Consider the following 13,504-nt stretch of genomic DNA (forward strand, 5'->3'; position numbering starts at 1 on the left):
AAGAAAGAAAGAAAGAAAGAAAGAAAGAAAGAAAGAAAGAAAGAAAGAAAGAAGAAAGAAATCATAAAAATTAAAATCTCACACTTAAATTTCTGCAATTAGCACAACTTAAAAAAAAAAAAAAAGAGCACATTTTAAGTTCTAGCATTCCGTAATTCTAAGTGTGGCCATGCTCCATAATGGCCGATCCTATGTTTGATGAAAATCTGCAAGAAAGGAGCTTGAAGGCAGCAGACATGAACTAAACAAGAGAGGAAAGGCTGTTGGCTCTGGCGTGACCAAAGCAGTGAGCTTGGGTGGAAACATCATACCATACCTTACAAATATGCAGTTATTATGTGCTAATCACAAATTTAACTGGAGGTGAAATAGATTAAAACAATGACATTCGGCCCCTTTGTGAATATTACCAGACACTTGCTTTGTCCTAGGTCCTGTCACGGCGCTTACATGCTTCCTTCCTTGTTAATTTGCATGATTACACATCAGCCCTTATCTTGGGTTTCTGTTCCCAGATCCCAAGTAGAAATGTCTGAAACTTTAACCATGGATAGAAGTGAAACCAACAGACACTAGTTTCTGCTCTCTCTCTCTCTCTCTCTCTCTCTCTCTCTCTCTCTCTCTCTCCTCACCCCATTGCTGGGGATTCCACCCAGAGCCTCTTGCCTGCTGGTGCTCTGCCACCGAGAAAATACTCTCGCCAGCCTTTTGCAAGATCATCGCTTCTGCCTTGCCCCTCTGCCCTGCAATGATTGCTTGTCACCATAGTCAATCCAGAGGTCCCTTCTTTCGTTTCTGCCGCCCATGCTCAGTTCCAAGGTGTCCCACCTGATGTGTCCACTCTCAATACTCGTGTTAGCTAAGCCTAAGGCTTGGAGGTGAGATTTGGGAGAGGGGCACCAGTTGAGAGAGGACCTCTGTGCTCTTGACTCCTGACTGGTTCTGGGATTCTTCCATCCCAATGTTCTTCCTCGGATCTCTGCTGGTGTTAAGTGTTTTCAGAGAGGTGTGCAAGGAGCACGTTGGTTTATTAATGCGTGTCTGTGAGACTGGAGAGGAGCCACACGGTAAATAAATCGACGCATAAATAAATAACAAGATAAAATGAAGGTGTTGGCAGAACACCTGGACATAACTCTCTGTCCGTAGGTCTTGCACGGATGCTTCTCCAGCCTTTCCGTGGTTGGTTTCTCTCTGTTTAAGTCAGCATCACCTCTTAGTCCTCACATGGTTGCAGGAAGCAAAGGAGCCACCTCCGGCCCCTCAGCTCCAACACAGGCTCTGTTTGTTTGGTCCATGACCTTTCCCCTTTTAACTCTTTCCTTCTTCCTGGGAGGGGAAGGCGGAGCTTATCCCCCTTTCAGATTCTTCTGGAAGAAAGGGAGCCCAGCAGTTGCAGCTTGGAGACAGGCAGCCCACAGCAGATGCTGCTGCCAGGGTGGAAGCTGGGACAGTCCCACTGTTACCTTTGGGATGCTAGCCAGGGTCTCGTGTTTGGGGAGCATCAGGACCACTCTGCTGGTGCTGCTCTCTGCTCAGATAGCCCTTCCAGAAAACTTGCCGCCCAGCGCCCTAGTGATGAGATGTACGACAGCTCCTTGAGGCTCACTGTGATATCCTCCCAGGCCTGCCCCAAGCCAGCAGAGGTGACAGCACTGGCCTATTTCTGTTCTGTTCTTTTCTTTGTCTTGTTTTGTTTCGTTTTTCTAGTCAGGGATCCTCTGTGTAACAGCCCTGGCTGTCCTGGACTCATTCTGTAGACCACGCTGATCTCAAACTCAGAGAGCTCCGCCTGCCTCTGCCTCCCCAGTGCTGGGACTAAAATCGTGTGCCGCCACCGCTCAGATTTCTGTTCTTTTCATAGGGATTTATCTTAGCTAGGGTTTCTGCTGCTGTGATGAGACACCATGACCATGGCAACTCTTATAAAGAAAAACATTTAATTGGGACTTGCTTGCAGTTCAGAGGTTTAGTTCATTATCATCATACTGGGAAGCATGGCAGCATGCAGGCAGATTCAGTGCTAGAGAGGTAGCTGAGAGGTCTATAATCCAGAACAGCAGGCAACAGGAAGAGAGAGGCACTGGGCCTGGCTTGGGCTTCTGAAACCCCCAAAGCCCACACTTCCTCCAACAAGGCCATACCTCCTTATAATGCCACACCTTTTTAGCCTATGAAAGCCATTTTTTTTCTCTCTCTCTCCTCCCCCACCCCGCTCTTTCTGTGTAGCCTTGCTTGCCCTGGATTTGCTTTGTAGATCAGGCTGGCCTCGAACTCACAGAGATCTTCCTGCCTCTGCCTCCCCAGTGCTGGGATTATTGCTCTGTGCCACCACATTCAAACCACCACAGGATTCCTCCCACAGACAGCTGGGCATGAGGAATCACCGTGACTACGACTGTGATACTCTCCGACCTGACTGTGGATGGGAAGCTCTTTCTACTTACCGTTTCCTTCCTTCCTCTCCTCTCAAGGGTAGCCACACAAGGACTTGAGAGAGCACCCGCTTCCTGCCTTGTTCCCCAATCAGCTTTTTGGATGTCTAGTACTGTCTTAGCACGTGCTTCCGACTTGGAGGGGCCAGCCACCTACAGTGTGATCTGCTGCAGGCCTGGGTTGGCTGGAATAGAAGGTGCTATATCTCCAGGCCTTAGGCTGAGTATGGACTGGTCTTTATCATAAGGGGCTTGTCTTTTCTAAGCATGGCTATTTCATCTCTTCCTCAGAGTGCATCTATGCCTTCTTGTGTATGTGTACCACGGGCCAGAAGAAGGTATCAGATCCCCAGGGAGTTACAGAGCATTGTGCATCCCTGTGCTGGGAACTGAACTCCGGTCCTTTGTGAGAGCAGCAAGTGCTCTTAACCACTGAGCCATCACTTCAGCTCTCCCCTGAGGAGTCTTAAAAGATGATTCCCCTCAACCCTCAGAGGGAAGTGAGAGGATCAATGTTTCAGACCCTATTTATATTTCTGCCATTAGCCAGAAGTACCTTTCTCGATTTCTGCTTGCTTTATGCCTGTCTTTGGCTTCAAAGATCACATTCTGAGAAGACCCCATTGGAAGTCTTTCAGTAATTTAAATGGGACTTCTGGGGTAGTTCTGCTGGGGATACCAGCAGCTGAATCCTCTCTCTAACACACACACACACACACACACACACACACACACACAATCAATCAATCAATTTAGCCTTAGACTTATCCCAGCAGCCTGGATCATCACTTTTGAACAGACCGATTTTCTCTTTTTGTTATCTGTTGTTTCTCTCTTCTCTCCCTCTCTTCCTCACTCATTTCCTCCCTTCCTCCCTTTCTCCCTTCCTCCCTTCACAGGGTCTTACTGCTGTGAAGAGACACCATGACTACACAGCTCTTATAAAGGAAAACTTTAATTGGGGCTGGCTTAAAGTTCAGAAGTTTGGTCCGCTATCATTAAGGCAGGAAGCATGGCAGCACACAGGCAGACATGGTGCTGGAGAGGTAGCTGAGAGTCCTACATGTTAATTGCAGGCAACACAGGGAGAGAATGACACCCTAGGCCTGCCTTGAGATTCTGAAATCTCAAAGCCCATCCCCATCAACGCACTTCCTCCAAACAAAGCCACACCTACTCCAACAAGGCCTCACCTCCTAATAGTGCCACTCCCTATAGGCCCTTGGGGGCCATTTTATTCAAACCACCACACCTTCCAATCTTCTTTTCCTTTTCAGGTGGTCTATCCGTGTTCTGCAATCCAGTCTTGAACCTCTGAGCTCAGATGGTCGCCCCACCGTATTCAGCTTTGTGTGTGTGTGTGTGTGTGTGTGTGTGTGTGTGTGTGTGTGTGTGTATCTGAACTCAGGTCCTTGTGCTTATTTGGCAGGCACTTCACCAATGGGCCGTCTCCCCAAGCCTCATGTGTTTCTTTATTCCTAATCCGGTGGATTCATCCAAGGAGTTTTCCTGAGCATGACTGACCCAGGCACTTACCTGCACCCAGACTTTCCTTCTCTTTCTTCTTATCTCTGCGGTTCTCGGTTTTCTGCTGTCAGTGATCTCAGTGACTGCTCTAAGCTTCTTGTCTTTGCTATTGTGACATTATTCCTTCAGTCCTGCTTTTATCATTAGGCTGAAGTTGGCCTGGCAGCTTCTGACTCCCCCTAGCTATTTCTGAGATTGGCCTGTGGCACTTTGCACCATTTTTTGTCAAGAGGAAGCAGCCTGCCATCTTGCATTTCTTTTAAGCCTCCTGAAGTAGGGCTCCTCCACCTACCTTAACAGAGTTACCCAGGAGACCTGAGTTTGAGACCCTTGCCAGAGGTTCCATGGCACAGCCCTAGGAGGCACTTACCACACCACAGGGGTCCTAGTTGAGGTTATTGTTGCTGTGCCAAAACACCAATACCAAAAGCAACTTGGGGAGGAAAGGGTTTATTTCACTCACTTACATAGAACAGTGCTGTTCATTGTCAGAAGCAGTGAGGACAGGATTCAAGCAAGGTAGGAATCTAGATGGAGGTAGGAGCTGATGCCTCCAGGTTTCTGCTCTGCTTGATCTCCTGTCCTCACTTCCTTCAGTGACACGCAGCAATATGGGAGGTGTAAGCTGCTGGCGGCAGGAGCTGATGCAGAGGCCATGGAGGGCTGCTGCTGACTGGCCTGCTCGTCATAGCTTGCTCAGCCTGCTTTCTTACAGAACCCAGGATGGCCAGCCCAGGGGTGACAGCACTCACAGTGAGCTGGGCCTTCGACCACTGATCGCTAATTAAGAAAATGTCCTGCAGCTGCATCTGATGGAGGCTTTTTTTCCCAGCTGAGGGTCTGGGAAATCACTTTAGCTTGTGTCAAGCTGACATAAACCTAGCCAGGACAGGTCTAAAGCACTCATCATGGGAGAGGTGCCTTCCTAGGACTCTGTGACATGAGCCTAGAAAAGCTCACACATAGGAAAGCACAGACTCTTAGGAAGCCATCAAGTGGTGTACTGGAGTGTTTAATGGCTAACACTTGACAAAGGGCCTGTCTATAAATATCTCTACACGTCTATATGTATAGTTTTTTTCTTTTAAAATGGGGGTTAAAACAAGATTGGGAATGGTATTTTACTTAGGGTCTTTAAAATACCCAAACTTGGGGCTGGGGTGGAATGGGGTGGGACGAGGGGGTTGTCAGTGAGTAAAGTACTTGCTGTGTGTGAGGATCTGAGTTCAAGTCCCTGGCACTGACATAAAAGCTAAGCACCGTGGAATATGCCTGTGGCCCCCCTGGGCAGTGAGCTCTAGGTTCAGCGAGAGATTCTATCTCAAAAAAATCAAAGGGGGAAAATCAGGTGGACAGTGACAAAGACCCCTGACACCATCTGGCCTCTGCACACACACACACACACACACACACACACACACACGTGCGCGCACGTGCTCTCAAGCACACACTCACACACCTCCACTACTCTCCACTCCAAAATATCCAAATCTTTTTTTTTTTTTTTCTTACAGGCTTCCTGGGAAGTAGCAAGAAACAGCCAAGGAGTGGGAATTCTCTTGGCAGTGATGACATAGCCAAGAAATGAATGGTGTGGAATTCTTTGTCACCCAGGAAGACTCTAGGAAGCCTGTTAATAGGCCTCTGTCGAATGAGTGATGTTCCATCCACACAGTGAATTCAGGGAGGCGATCAGAGAGAGGGAGAACTGAGTCACGCAATACTTTTGTAGAACAATTTCAAAGAAACATAGTTCACTGGAAAATCAAGGGACGAACTGCAGGTGTAGTTTTTTTTTTTAATTCAAGATACCATACTTATGTATATGTTTATGAAAATATGATCATAACTAGAGACTTCTGGAGAAACTCTGCGAGCAGCTGTTGTGCATGGCCACCTCTGGAAAGTACAACCAAGGCCCCGGGGTACATCGGAGGCATGCGCTTTTGTACTCTTTAAATATTTTATTGAGTACCCAAATTGCTTTCTTAGCTAAAAAAAAAAAAAAAAAATTCTGGCATAATAACATACACAAAAGCAACATTCCAATTCCTGGAGCAGGGTTCTCTCTGGTGGTAGGCTACGTGGGCAGCCCTTCTCTGCATCTCTTTCCTGATAGCCTGGACCTCGGGGAAGGTGAAGGAGGGACAGAAATAGAGTTGGAGCAGGCCGTGAGGCTGCACTTGTTCTCCAGGTGCCTGCTGTTGAGGCGGTTAGAGAAGAGGCTGTGTGGAAACCACCTTTTGCTGCAAGGGCCCTGTGGTGTGCCGGTGAACACTGCCACCCAATGTCTACAGCCTGATGCGTCAACAGCTTGTCCTCATTTGAGAGAGAGAAGAGAGATGTGGGCAGAGGTGGATGAGTGAGGGGAGGCAGGCATTAGGTCCTATTTCCAACATTTTGCTAGGTGTCTAGGTCTGGAGGCCTGGGTTGATTGTCTTTAGTCTGCTCCAGGGACACTTTCCTTGATACTGAATCCCACTATGACAGTCTTACCTCAGAGCCTGTCCAAGGCCCTGCTCCTGGGAAAGCACACTCCTAGCCTGGGCTCTTTTGTCCTTGCCTCCTGTTTGTCTAAAGGTCTTTGTCCTCAGCAGACCTCAGGCTCCCTCCCACTTCATTCCCTCCGGGAAGGTCCCTTCTTCCATGAAGTCGTTTTCTGCCTGGATTTCTCTTCAGGGTAACAGAGGCTGTAGCTGCCCCGAAGAAAGAGCCGCATATGAAACTGGTTGCTTGTAATTGCCTCTGAATAGGCCACACACCTTTCCTTGAACCAGTGGACAAATCAGTTCCTGTGTCCAGGTGGAGTGTGATGTGCTGATGGGGATCATCCCCGAAGTCAGGAATTAAATTAAGGAATTTGCTTAATTAAATGACTCTTGTCCACTGCAGACAGTAGACAAGAGTCAACTGTCCAACCCTCAAGAAAGTGGGTGAAGGAGAACAGGGGTACCATGCTCAAGAGCTGGAGCCTGTAAAGAGCATCTGAAACCCTGATCCATCTGTATCCCAACATTTTCCCTTTCCTTCCTCCCCTCCCTGTCCTGTCTGTGTTATTAATGATGGAACCAGAGCTGCTGTATGTGTGCTAGGCAGGTAGGTGCTCCATTCCTGGGCTGGACCCCCAGGCCTCTTTCTACTTTTTCTAAAATTTGAGTCAGGACCTCAATACATTGCCAAAGCTGGTCTTCAGCTTGTGTTCCTTTTGTGCCAGCACCATCCTCTGCCAGTTTCTGGATTACAGGTTCACGCCACAGATGCACACTAGCAGGCCTGGCAGTTTCCAATTGTGTGAAATCCTCTTTGCTTAAACCAGCTTGATTCAAAGTTTGTGTCGTTATTCCTTTCAATAAGAGCTTTGGTTGAAAAACAGAGAGAGAGAAAGAGATGCCCGTGCACAGAAGGTCCCATTTTTGTAGCTGTGTGTGTGTGTGTGTGTGTGTGTATGTGTGTGTGTGTGTGAATAGAGTAAGAGAATGAATGTAATGATGTGCAGACGGTCCTGATGGTTTTGGTTTCTGACGGGGTGAGAACACAGCCATGCAGCCATCCTACTCAGCGAGTGTAATGGTCAATAAATCATATCAGATCTTCAACATTTCAATACAAAACAGGCTTTGTGTGAGGGTGATTTTGCTCAATCACAGGCTGGAGTCTGAGCATGTTAAGACAAGCTGGGCTAAGCCACGGTGGTTGATTAGATATATGCTTTTATTTATTTTTTGACTGACAATATTTTTAACTTAGGTTTAGTGGATACAAACCCATTATAAATCAGGAGGTAACTGTAAGACACAGTAACTGGACATGGGGCAGCAGGATTAAAAGTAATTGTTTGGTTATCCGTTGTATTCATTTGGATTTTGTGTTTATATGGTGTGAGCAGTTTCCTCCTTGTAGGTATATGCACCATACACATGCTGGGTGCCTGCAGAGGTTAGGAGAGGGCATCGGCTCCTCTGTAACTGGAGTCAGAGATGGTCGTGCGCTCCCATGTGTGTTCTGGGACTCAAACCCAGCTCCTCTGTAAGACCAGCCAGTGGCCTTCACCATGGAGCCGCCTCTCTAGCCCCAGTTTTTATTTTCAAAATTTAATTTTTTTTTTTTAAATGGCCAGCTCCAAACTCATAGAGATCTGCCTGCCTCTGCCTCCCGGGTGCTGGGATTAAAGATGTGCGCCACTACAGCTAGCTTAGAAATGTGTAGCCCTGGCAGGTCCAGGACTCATCCTCTTCTGTCTCTTCAGCATATCCTATCAGAATGTGCTGCTACAATGGACTTCTTTCTTTACGTTGAAAAATTTTTAATTTATTTGGCGACTAGGGCTACACATGAGTGTTTATTATGCACACGTGTATATACATGTTTACACATGTATATGTGTGTGTAGTGAGAATTTTCTTCTAAAAAAGTTATGTGTTGTGTTGTGGATTATTAATATTTATTATCGATTTATCTTTTAGTTAATCAGCGGTTATTCCTAAACCAGCTGTATATCCAAATCACCACACAAGAGACTAGGATTTATTTAATTAACCTGGAGCACAATTCTGGGCAATGATTACTCCATCCTAAACCTCCAAGCCCGCATAGTTTCCTACCATTCAGATTTCACCCATTATATTTGCTTTTAGTCATATTTTAGGTCCGGTTCATCTTTCCTCCTGGTTCCAAGACCCTCCTCATGGTTCCAAGTCCTGTCCTGCTGATCTCCACGATCCTCTCCTCCTCCCACTTGCTTCCTTCTCCTCCCCTCTGGGCCAGGATGTCCTCACCCTATTCTCTCCATTACTCAGTATTGGTGCTGGTTTTTTAATTGACAATACAGAAGACAAATGGTGGCATCTGTTGAAACTTGAGACCGGTGATGCTTAGAATAAACATCACGTGCAATGTCCAGATTGAAACCAGATGGTGGGGTGTAGAAATCAGCGTTTGAATAAAAAGGGTACATTCCACAAGAATATTATACCAACAGTCATGTGAATATGTTTTTGTCTTAATCCCAGCTGTGGAATATGGGGCTGCTTCAGGCTGTCCACAGCAACTGACTAACTTGCCTTGTGCTCTGGCAGAGGCGTGATTTGTGCTAGCTGTAGACAGTTTAATTCTGGGAACTCCTGAGGGGGTACAAATGGGAGAGCCCTGAGAGGGCTTGGGAAAGTTGTTGTCCCATTGCTGGTTTGTCTCTTCCTCCTGCCGCCGCTGCCGCCTCCGCTGCCGCCGCCGCGGCTGCCTTTGTTGTTGTGTTTGCTATTGCTGGAGTGCTGGTTTGGTGGTTTGCTGAACTGCTGGAGACTCTAATGACCAAGACTAGACTTGCCTCAAGGAACTCTCCATCCCTAATCATTAAGAAGTAGTGTACAGAGGTCTACGCCCTTTGCCCTCTAACCTTCTCTCTCTCCTACCCACTATTGGGGAGCTAGAAGGGATTAGGGTGGAATAAGGGACGGAAGGGAGGTAGAGATATAAGAACCCATAAAACAGATAAAACAAAAACACCAATGTGTGTGTGTGCTGGTCAGAGGTCGATAGTGGGTGTCTCTCTTAATCACCCTTCACTTTATACACTGAGGCAGGATCTCTCTCTCAAACTTAGAGCTCACCAATTTAGCTACTCCAGTTAACCAGCTCGTTTCAAGGATCTTGGTCTCCCTCTCTTCCATGCAACAGTACTGTGAGTGGGCCACTACACCCATCCAGCATTTATATGTGGTGGGGGGGATCTAAACTCCAGTCCTCATACTTGCATGGCAAATGCTTCACCCTCAAGCTGTCTCCCCAGCCCCTTGTTCTGTGTTTATCATTTGCAGTACATTAAGCACGGGTTGGTAAGTGCTGATCAATCTCTGCCAACTTGTTTTAGTTGTTCATCAGTTCAAGGGATCGAGGAAAACTCTCTCATCTGCTGTTGGTGTTGCAGGCAAGAACATGAGCCAGCTAGGGCGTGGCAACTGCTCCTTCGATGATGTGGATAAGCTGACAAGTACCTTGCAGCTGGCAGTCCACATTCCCACCTTCCTCCTTGGCCTGGTTCTCAACGCATTGGCCATCCGAGGCTTCAGGGCCTTCCTGAAGAAGAGGCAGCCAGACTACATGGCCACTTCCATCTACATGATCAACTTGGCCATCTTCGACTTACTGCTGGTGCTCTCGCTCCCGTTCAAGATGGTTCTACCGCAAGTGGAGTCCCCCCTCCCCGCCTTCTGCACCCTGGTGGAGTGCCTCTACTTCATCAGCATGTACGGGAGTGTCTTCACCATCTGCTTCATCAGCCTGGACAGGTTCCTGGCCATCCAGTACCCACTCCTGGTCAGCCACCTCCGGTCCCCCAGGAAAATCTTCGGGATCTGCTGCATCATCTGGATCCTGGTGTGGGTGGGAAGCATCCCCATCTACACGTTCCACAAGGAAGTGGAGAGATACAAGTGCTTCCACAACATGTCCGACGGCACCTGGAGCGCCAAGGTCTTCTTCCCCTTGGAGATCTTCGGCTTCCTCCTTCCCTTGGGCATCATGGGCTTCTGCTCCTATAGGAGCATTCAGATTCTGCTGAGCCTGGGTCGTCGGGACTATACCCAGGACAGGGTCCAACAGAGAGCCTGCATCTGGACCATCGCTACCAATTTTGTCATCTTCGTGGTTTCCTTTCTCCCAGTGCACCTAGGCTTCTTCCTGCAGTTCCTGGTGAGGAATGGCTTCATCTTGGAGTGCAGGGTCAAGCAGGGCATCAGCTTGTTCCTGCAACTATCTCTGTGTTTCTCCAACGTCAACTGCTGCCTTGACGTTTTTTGCTACTACTTCGTCATCAAAGAATTTCGTGTGGGCATCAAGGCCCAGCTGGTCCGCCAGGACACTATGATCACCAGGGGTTAGGGGAAGGTACCCCTCTCAAGAGAAGGAAATTCCAGTCCAAAACTCTCATAAGGAATGTCCTGTACTCCCCTTTTTGACACTCGATGAGTTCCATCTTTGTTCTCTACACCCCTAAGACCTTTCCACAGCACCTAGATGGCTGACATTGGGTTTGCTAAAGAACCAGGTGATGCATTCATTTCTAAGTCCAAACTGTATGAAGCAGAAGAACCAAAAAACAAAAGAAAGCAACAACAAAAAAGGTGACTGGCCTTCCATCTTGGACAGCCTGGGAAGCAGTTCATTAGACCAGTATGAAGGGGATTAGAGAAAATTGTTTTTAACTTGGTTCAGCCATAGCAGAATGAAGAAGTCCTCATTGGGTCCTGGTTGGGCATCTTACACTGGTGACAGTGTTTAGGGAGCTGATCAGGAATTGGGGGGGGGGGTGTATCTTCTCCAGGCAGCACAAAGGCCTGGATTTGAGGGAGGTGGTAAGATGTGCCCCAGTTCCTGGAGGGAAACTACAGACAGCTGAATCACAGGTGGATCCTTCATCAGCTCGTTTTGCTCTGGAGAAGGAGCCCACAGTGACAGCTGAAAGGCTGGACTGAGATGACTCAGCCATTCCAGAGAGTTGAAGTGATTAGAAGGATAAATTGCATGGTCGTTTTTTGCAAAATGGAAGGAGTGGGCTGGGAAGAAACCCATGAGACTTCACTCGAATTAGACATGGGGTTTTAGGAAGAAAAGCAGCCACAGCCCTAACTAACTAGATCCTACAGGATAAGAGGCTGGGGGAGGGGGAGGAGAAGATGGAGAGGCAGCTATAATCTGGGACGTGCCCACAGAGTAGAAGATGGAGATGAGCCAAGGTGTAGGAGAAAGGAGGAAGGAGAGGGAGGAATGGGAGGAGGGAAATAGAGAAGAGGACAGAGGAGGAAGAGGAAGGCAGATGGGCAGGAAGGGCTGAGGCATGAAGGGGAATAGGAAAGGTGAATAGGGAGGGCAGAGGCAGGTGGCTTCTTCCTAAGACTCCATCACTCCTCCATTGGAAGCCATTGAAGGGTTGGCACTTCCAGGCCATGGTGGCCGTGGATGTGTTGAGGTAGCACTTGGAGCCAACTGTGGGCCACTGAAGGCATATTCAGGGAAGAATGAGTTAAGGACCTTGGCAGTGGCTGTAGAGAAGTGAGAGTACCAAGGACCAGGGTCCCACCTCAGGGCTGGGCCTCCAGGAACCCACTGGTGGAGATTCAGAGCCATGCAGACTTAAAAATGAGGCTCCAGCCTTGGATGCTGTTTTGTCCCACAGCCGTCTTGGACAGAGATACCCCTTGTGACACCGAGACAGTCACAGAAGAACATTTGGGGCTGCTGTAGGCTAGTCCATGAGTGAGTGGGTCTTGGGACCACCTCCTCCATGTTCTCTCCGAGGGAGGAGCGGTTAGCCCGCCCAGTAGAGTCAGGTGGTCCCCTCCAAGTGCAAGCGTGTCTGCCAGGCAGGAGTCCCCAGAGCAAGGGCTTAGCAGGCTGAGTAGCCACCAACCCCATCAACGACCAAAGCTAAAACCTGCTGTGTGTTGCAAAATTCGGGGTCCCAAGAGGACCATTACCAAAGAGGGCAGAGGATCTAGAGCCATAAACTGAGGAAAGGTAGGGGGTGGAGGGGATGGGACAGCTGGGTCCCATTGGCAACCCCGGACCTGGAGATGGGGGTGGGGGGCGGATAGGGCTTGAGAACACACTGATTCATTCCAAAATAGTGACAGGAAGGAAATTCTTGTCTTTTCCCATGGAGACTTACCTGGTGTGTATCCAAATCCCCAGTCCCATGGGTCCTCAGCTGGCAGTTGGCTCAGTGGCACAGGAAATGGGGAGGGTCCTCGTTAGAGCTGGGGTATAGCAGATTGCAGCCAGCGAGTAGATGAAACCCAATTACGGAAAAGGCTCAGATTCCTGTTACCAAAGCTCGTGGGGCCAGAAGCTATTGTTTAGCTGTAAACGAGACCACCTTCATACCCAGCCTAGAAAAAAACAACCTGACACATCAGCCGCATGCACAGCCATGACATCTAGCAAGTTTAATTGGAAAACCAATTTGATTAACATGATTTACCAAATAAATTCCTACAATGCACTGTGACCTTGCCTCCGCCTCCAGTTTCTGGCTCCAGGGAAGAACAGATGTCTAACGGCCCCTCCTAAGGGATTCAGCCGCTGTGGTCACCAACAATAGTGGGGACCAAGTATGATGTTATAGAGCGCCTACCGAAGGTGCACAGCTGACCCTCCCGATTGGTGGGGAGCCACAGCCTAGTGTCAAGCCACTTGGGTGCTCAGCTGTCTGCAGTAGCCGCTGGGTCTCACAGACCTGGCCCCAGTCCCTTCCAGCCTGTTCCTCCATCTTGTCCCACCGTGACCCTGGTTCTGTATATATGAGGGGCCCAGCCCCAAGAGGCCTGTTGACCACATGTCCTTCTTTGGCTAGTTATGGTGTAAATCTACCTTTCCTCACAGGGGATTCCTCCTCATCTACCAGAGCCCCTGACAGGCATGGTCCAATAGGCTTACGCCTAAGTCACCCCTTTTTCCTAAGTACCCACAAGTTCCGAGTCAGGACCTGAATGTGGGAGGCTGATCAGGGACAGCTTCCTTCCTGAACAGTCATTTTTCTGTTAACCCTG

The 13,504-nt window shown here is 48.5% G+C and overlaps 1 protein-coding gene across 3 annotated transcripts in view; it reads left to right on the forward strand.

Annotated features, from left to right (window-relative positions):
- The window catches only part of Gpr55 (G protein-coupled receptor 55), a 23,219-nt gene extending 12,012 nt beyond the window's left edge, over positions 1 to 11,207 (forward strand). For 2 of the 3 annotated variants that reach the window (XM_055616953.1, XM_055616951.1), the window contains exon 2: positions 9,886 to 11,207. In XM_055616953.1, coding sequence (XP_055472928.1) covers positions 9,894 to 10,838 — 945 coding nt within the window. In that variant the 5' untranslated portion in view covers positions 9,886 to 9,893 and the 3' untranslated portion in view covers positions 10,839 to 11,207. Of the gene's footprint in view, positions 1 to 5,712; positions 5,746 to 9,885 lie in introns of those variants that run through there. The other variant, XM_055616952.1, reaches the window with a different exon arrangement.
- The last annotated feature ends 2,297 nt before the right edge of the window (positions 11,208 to 13,504 follow it).

The sequence above is a fragment of the Psammomys obesus genome, unplaced genomic scaffold (assembly GCF_907164565.1).
Source record: "Psammomys obesus unplaced genomic scaffold, mPsaObe1.curated_primary_1811, whole genome shotgun sequence".
Taxonomy (NCBI): domain Eukaryota; kingdom Metazoa; phylum Chordata; class Mammalia; order Rodentia; family Muridae; genus Psammomys; species Psammomys obesus.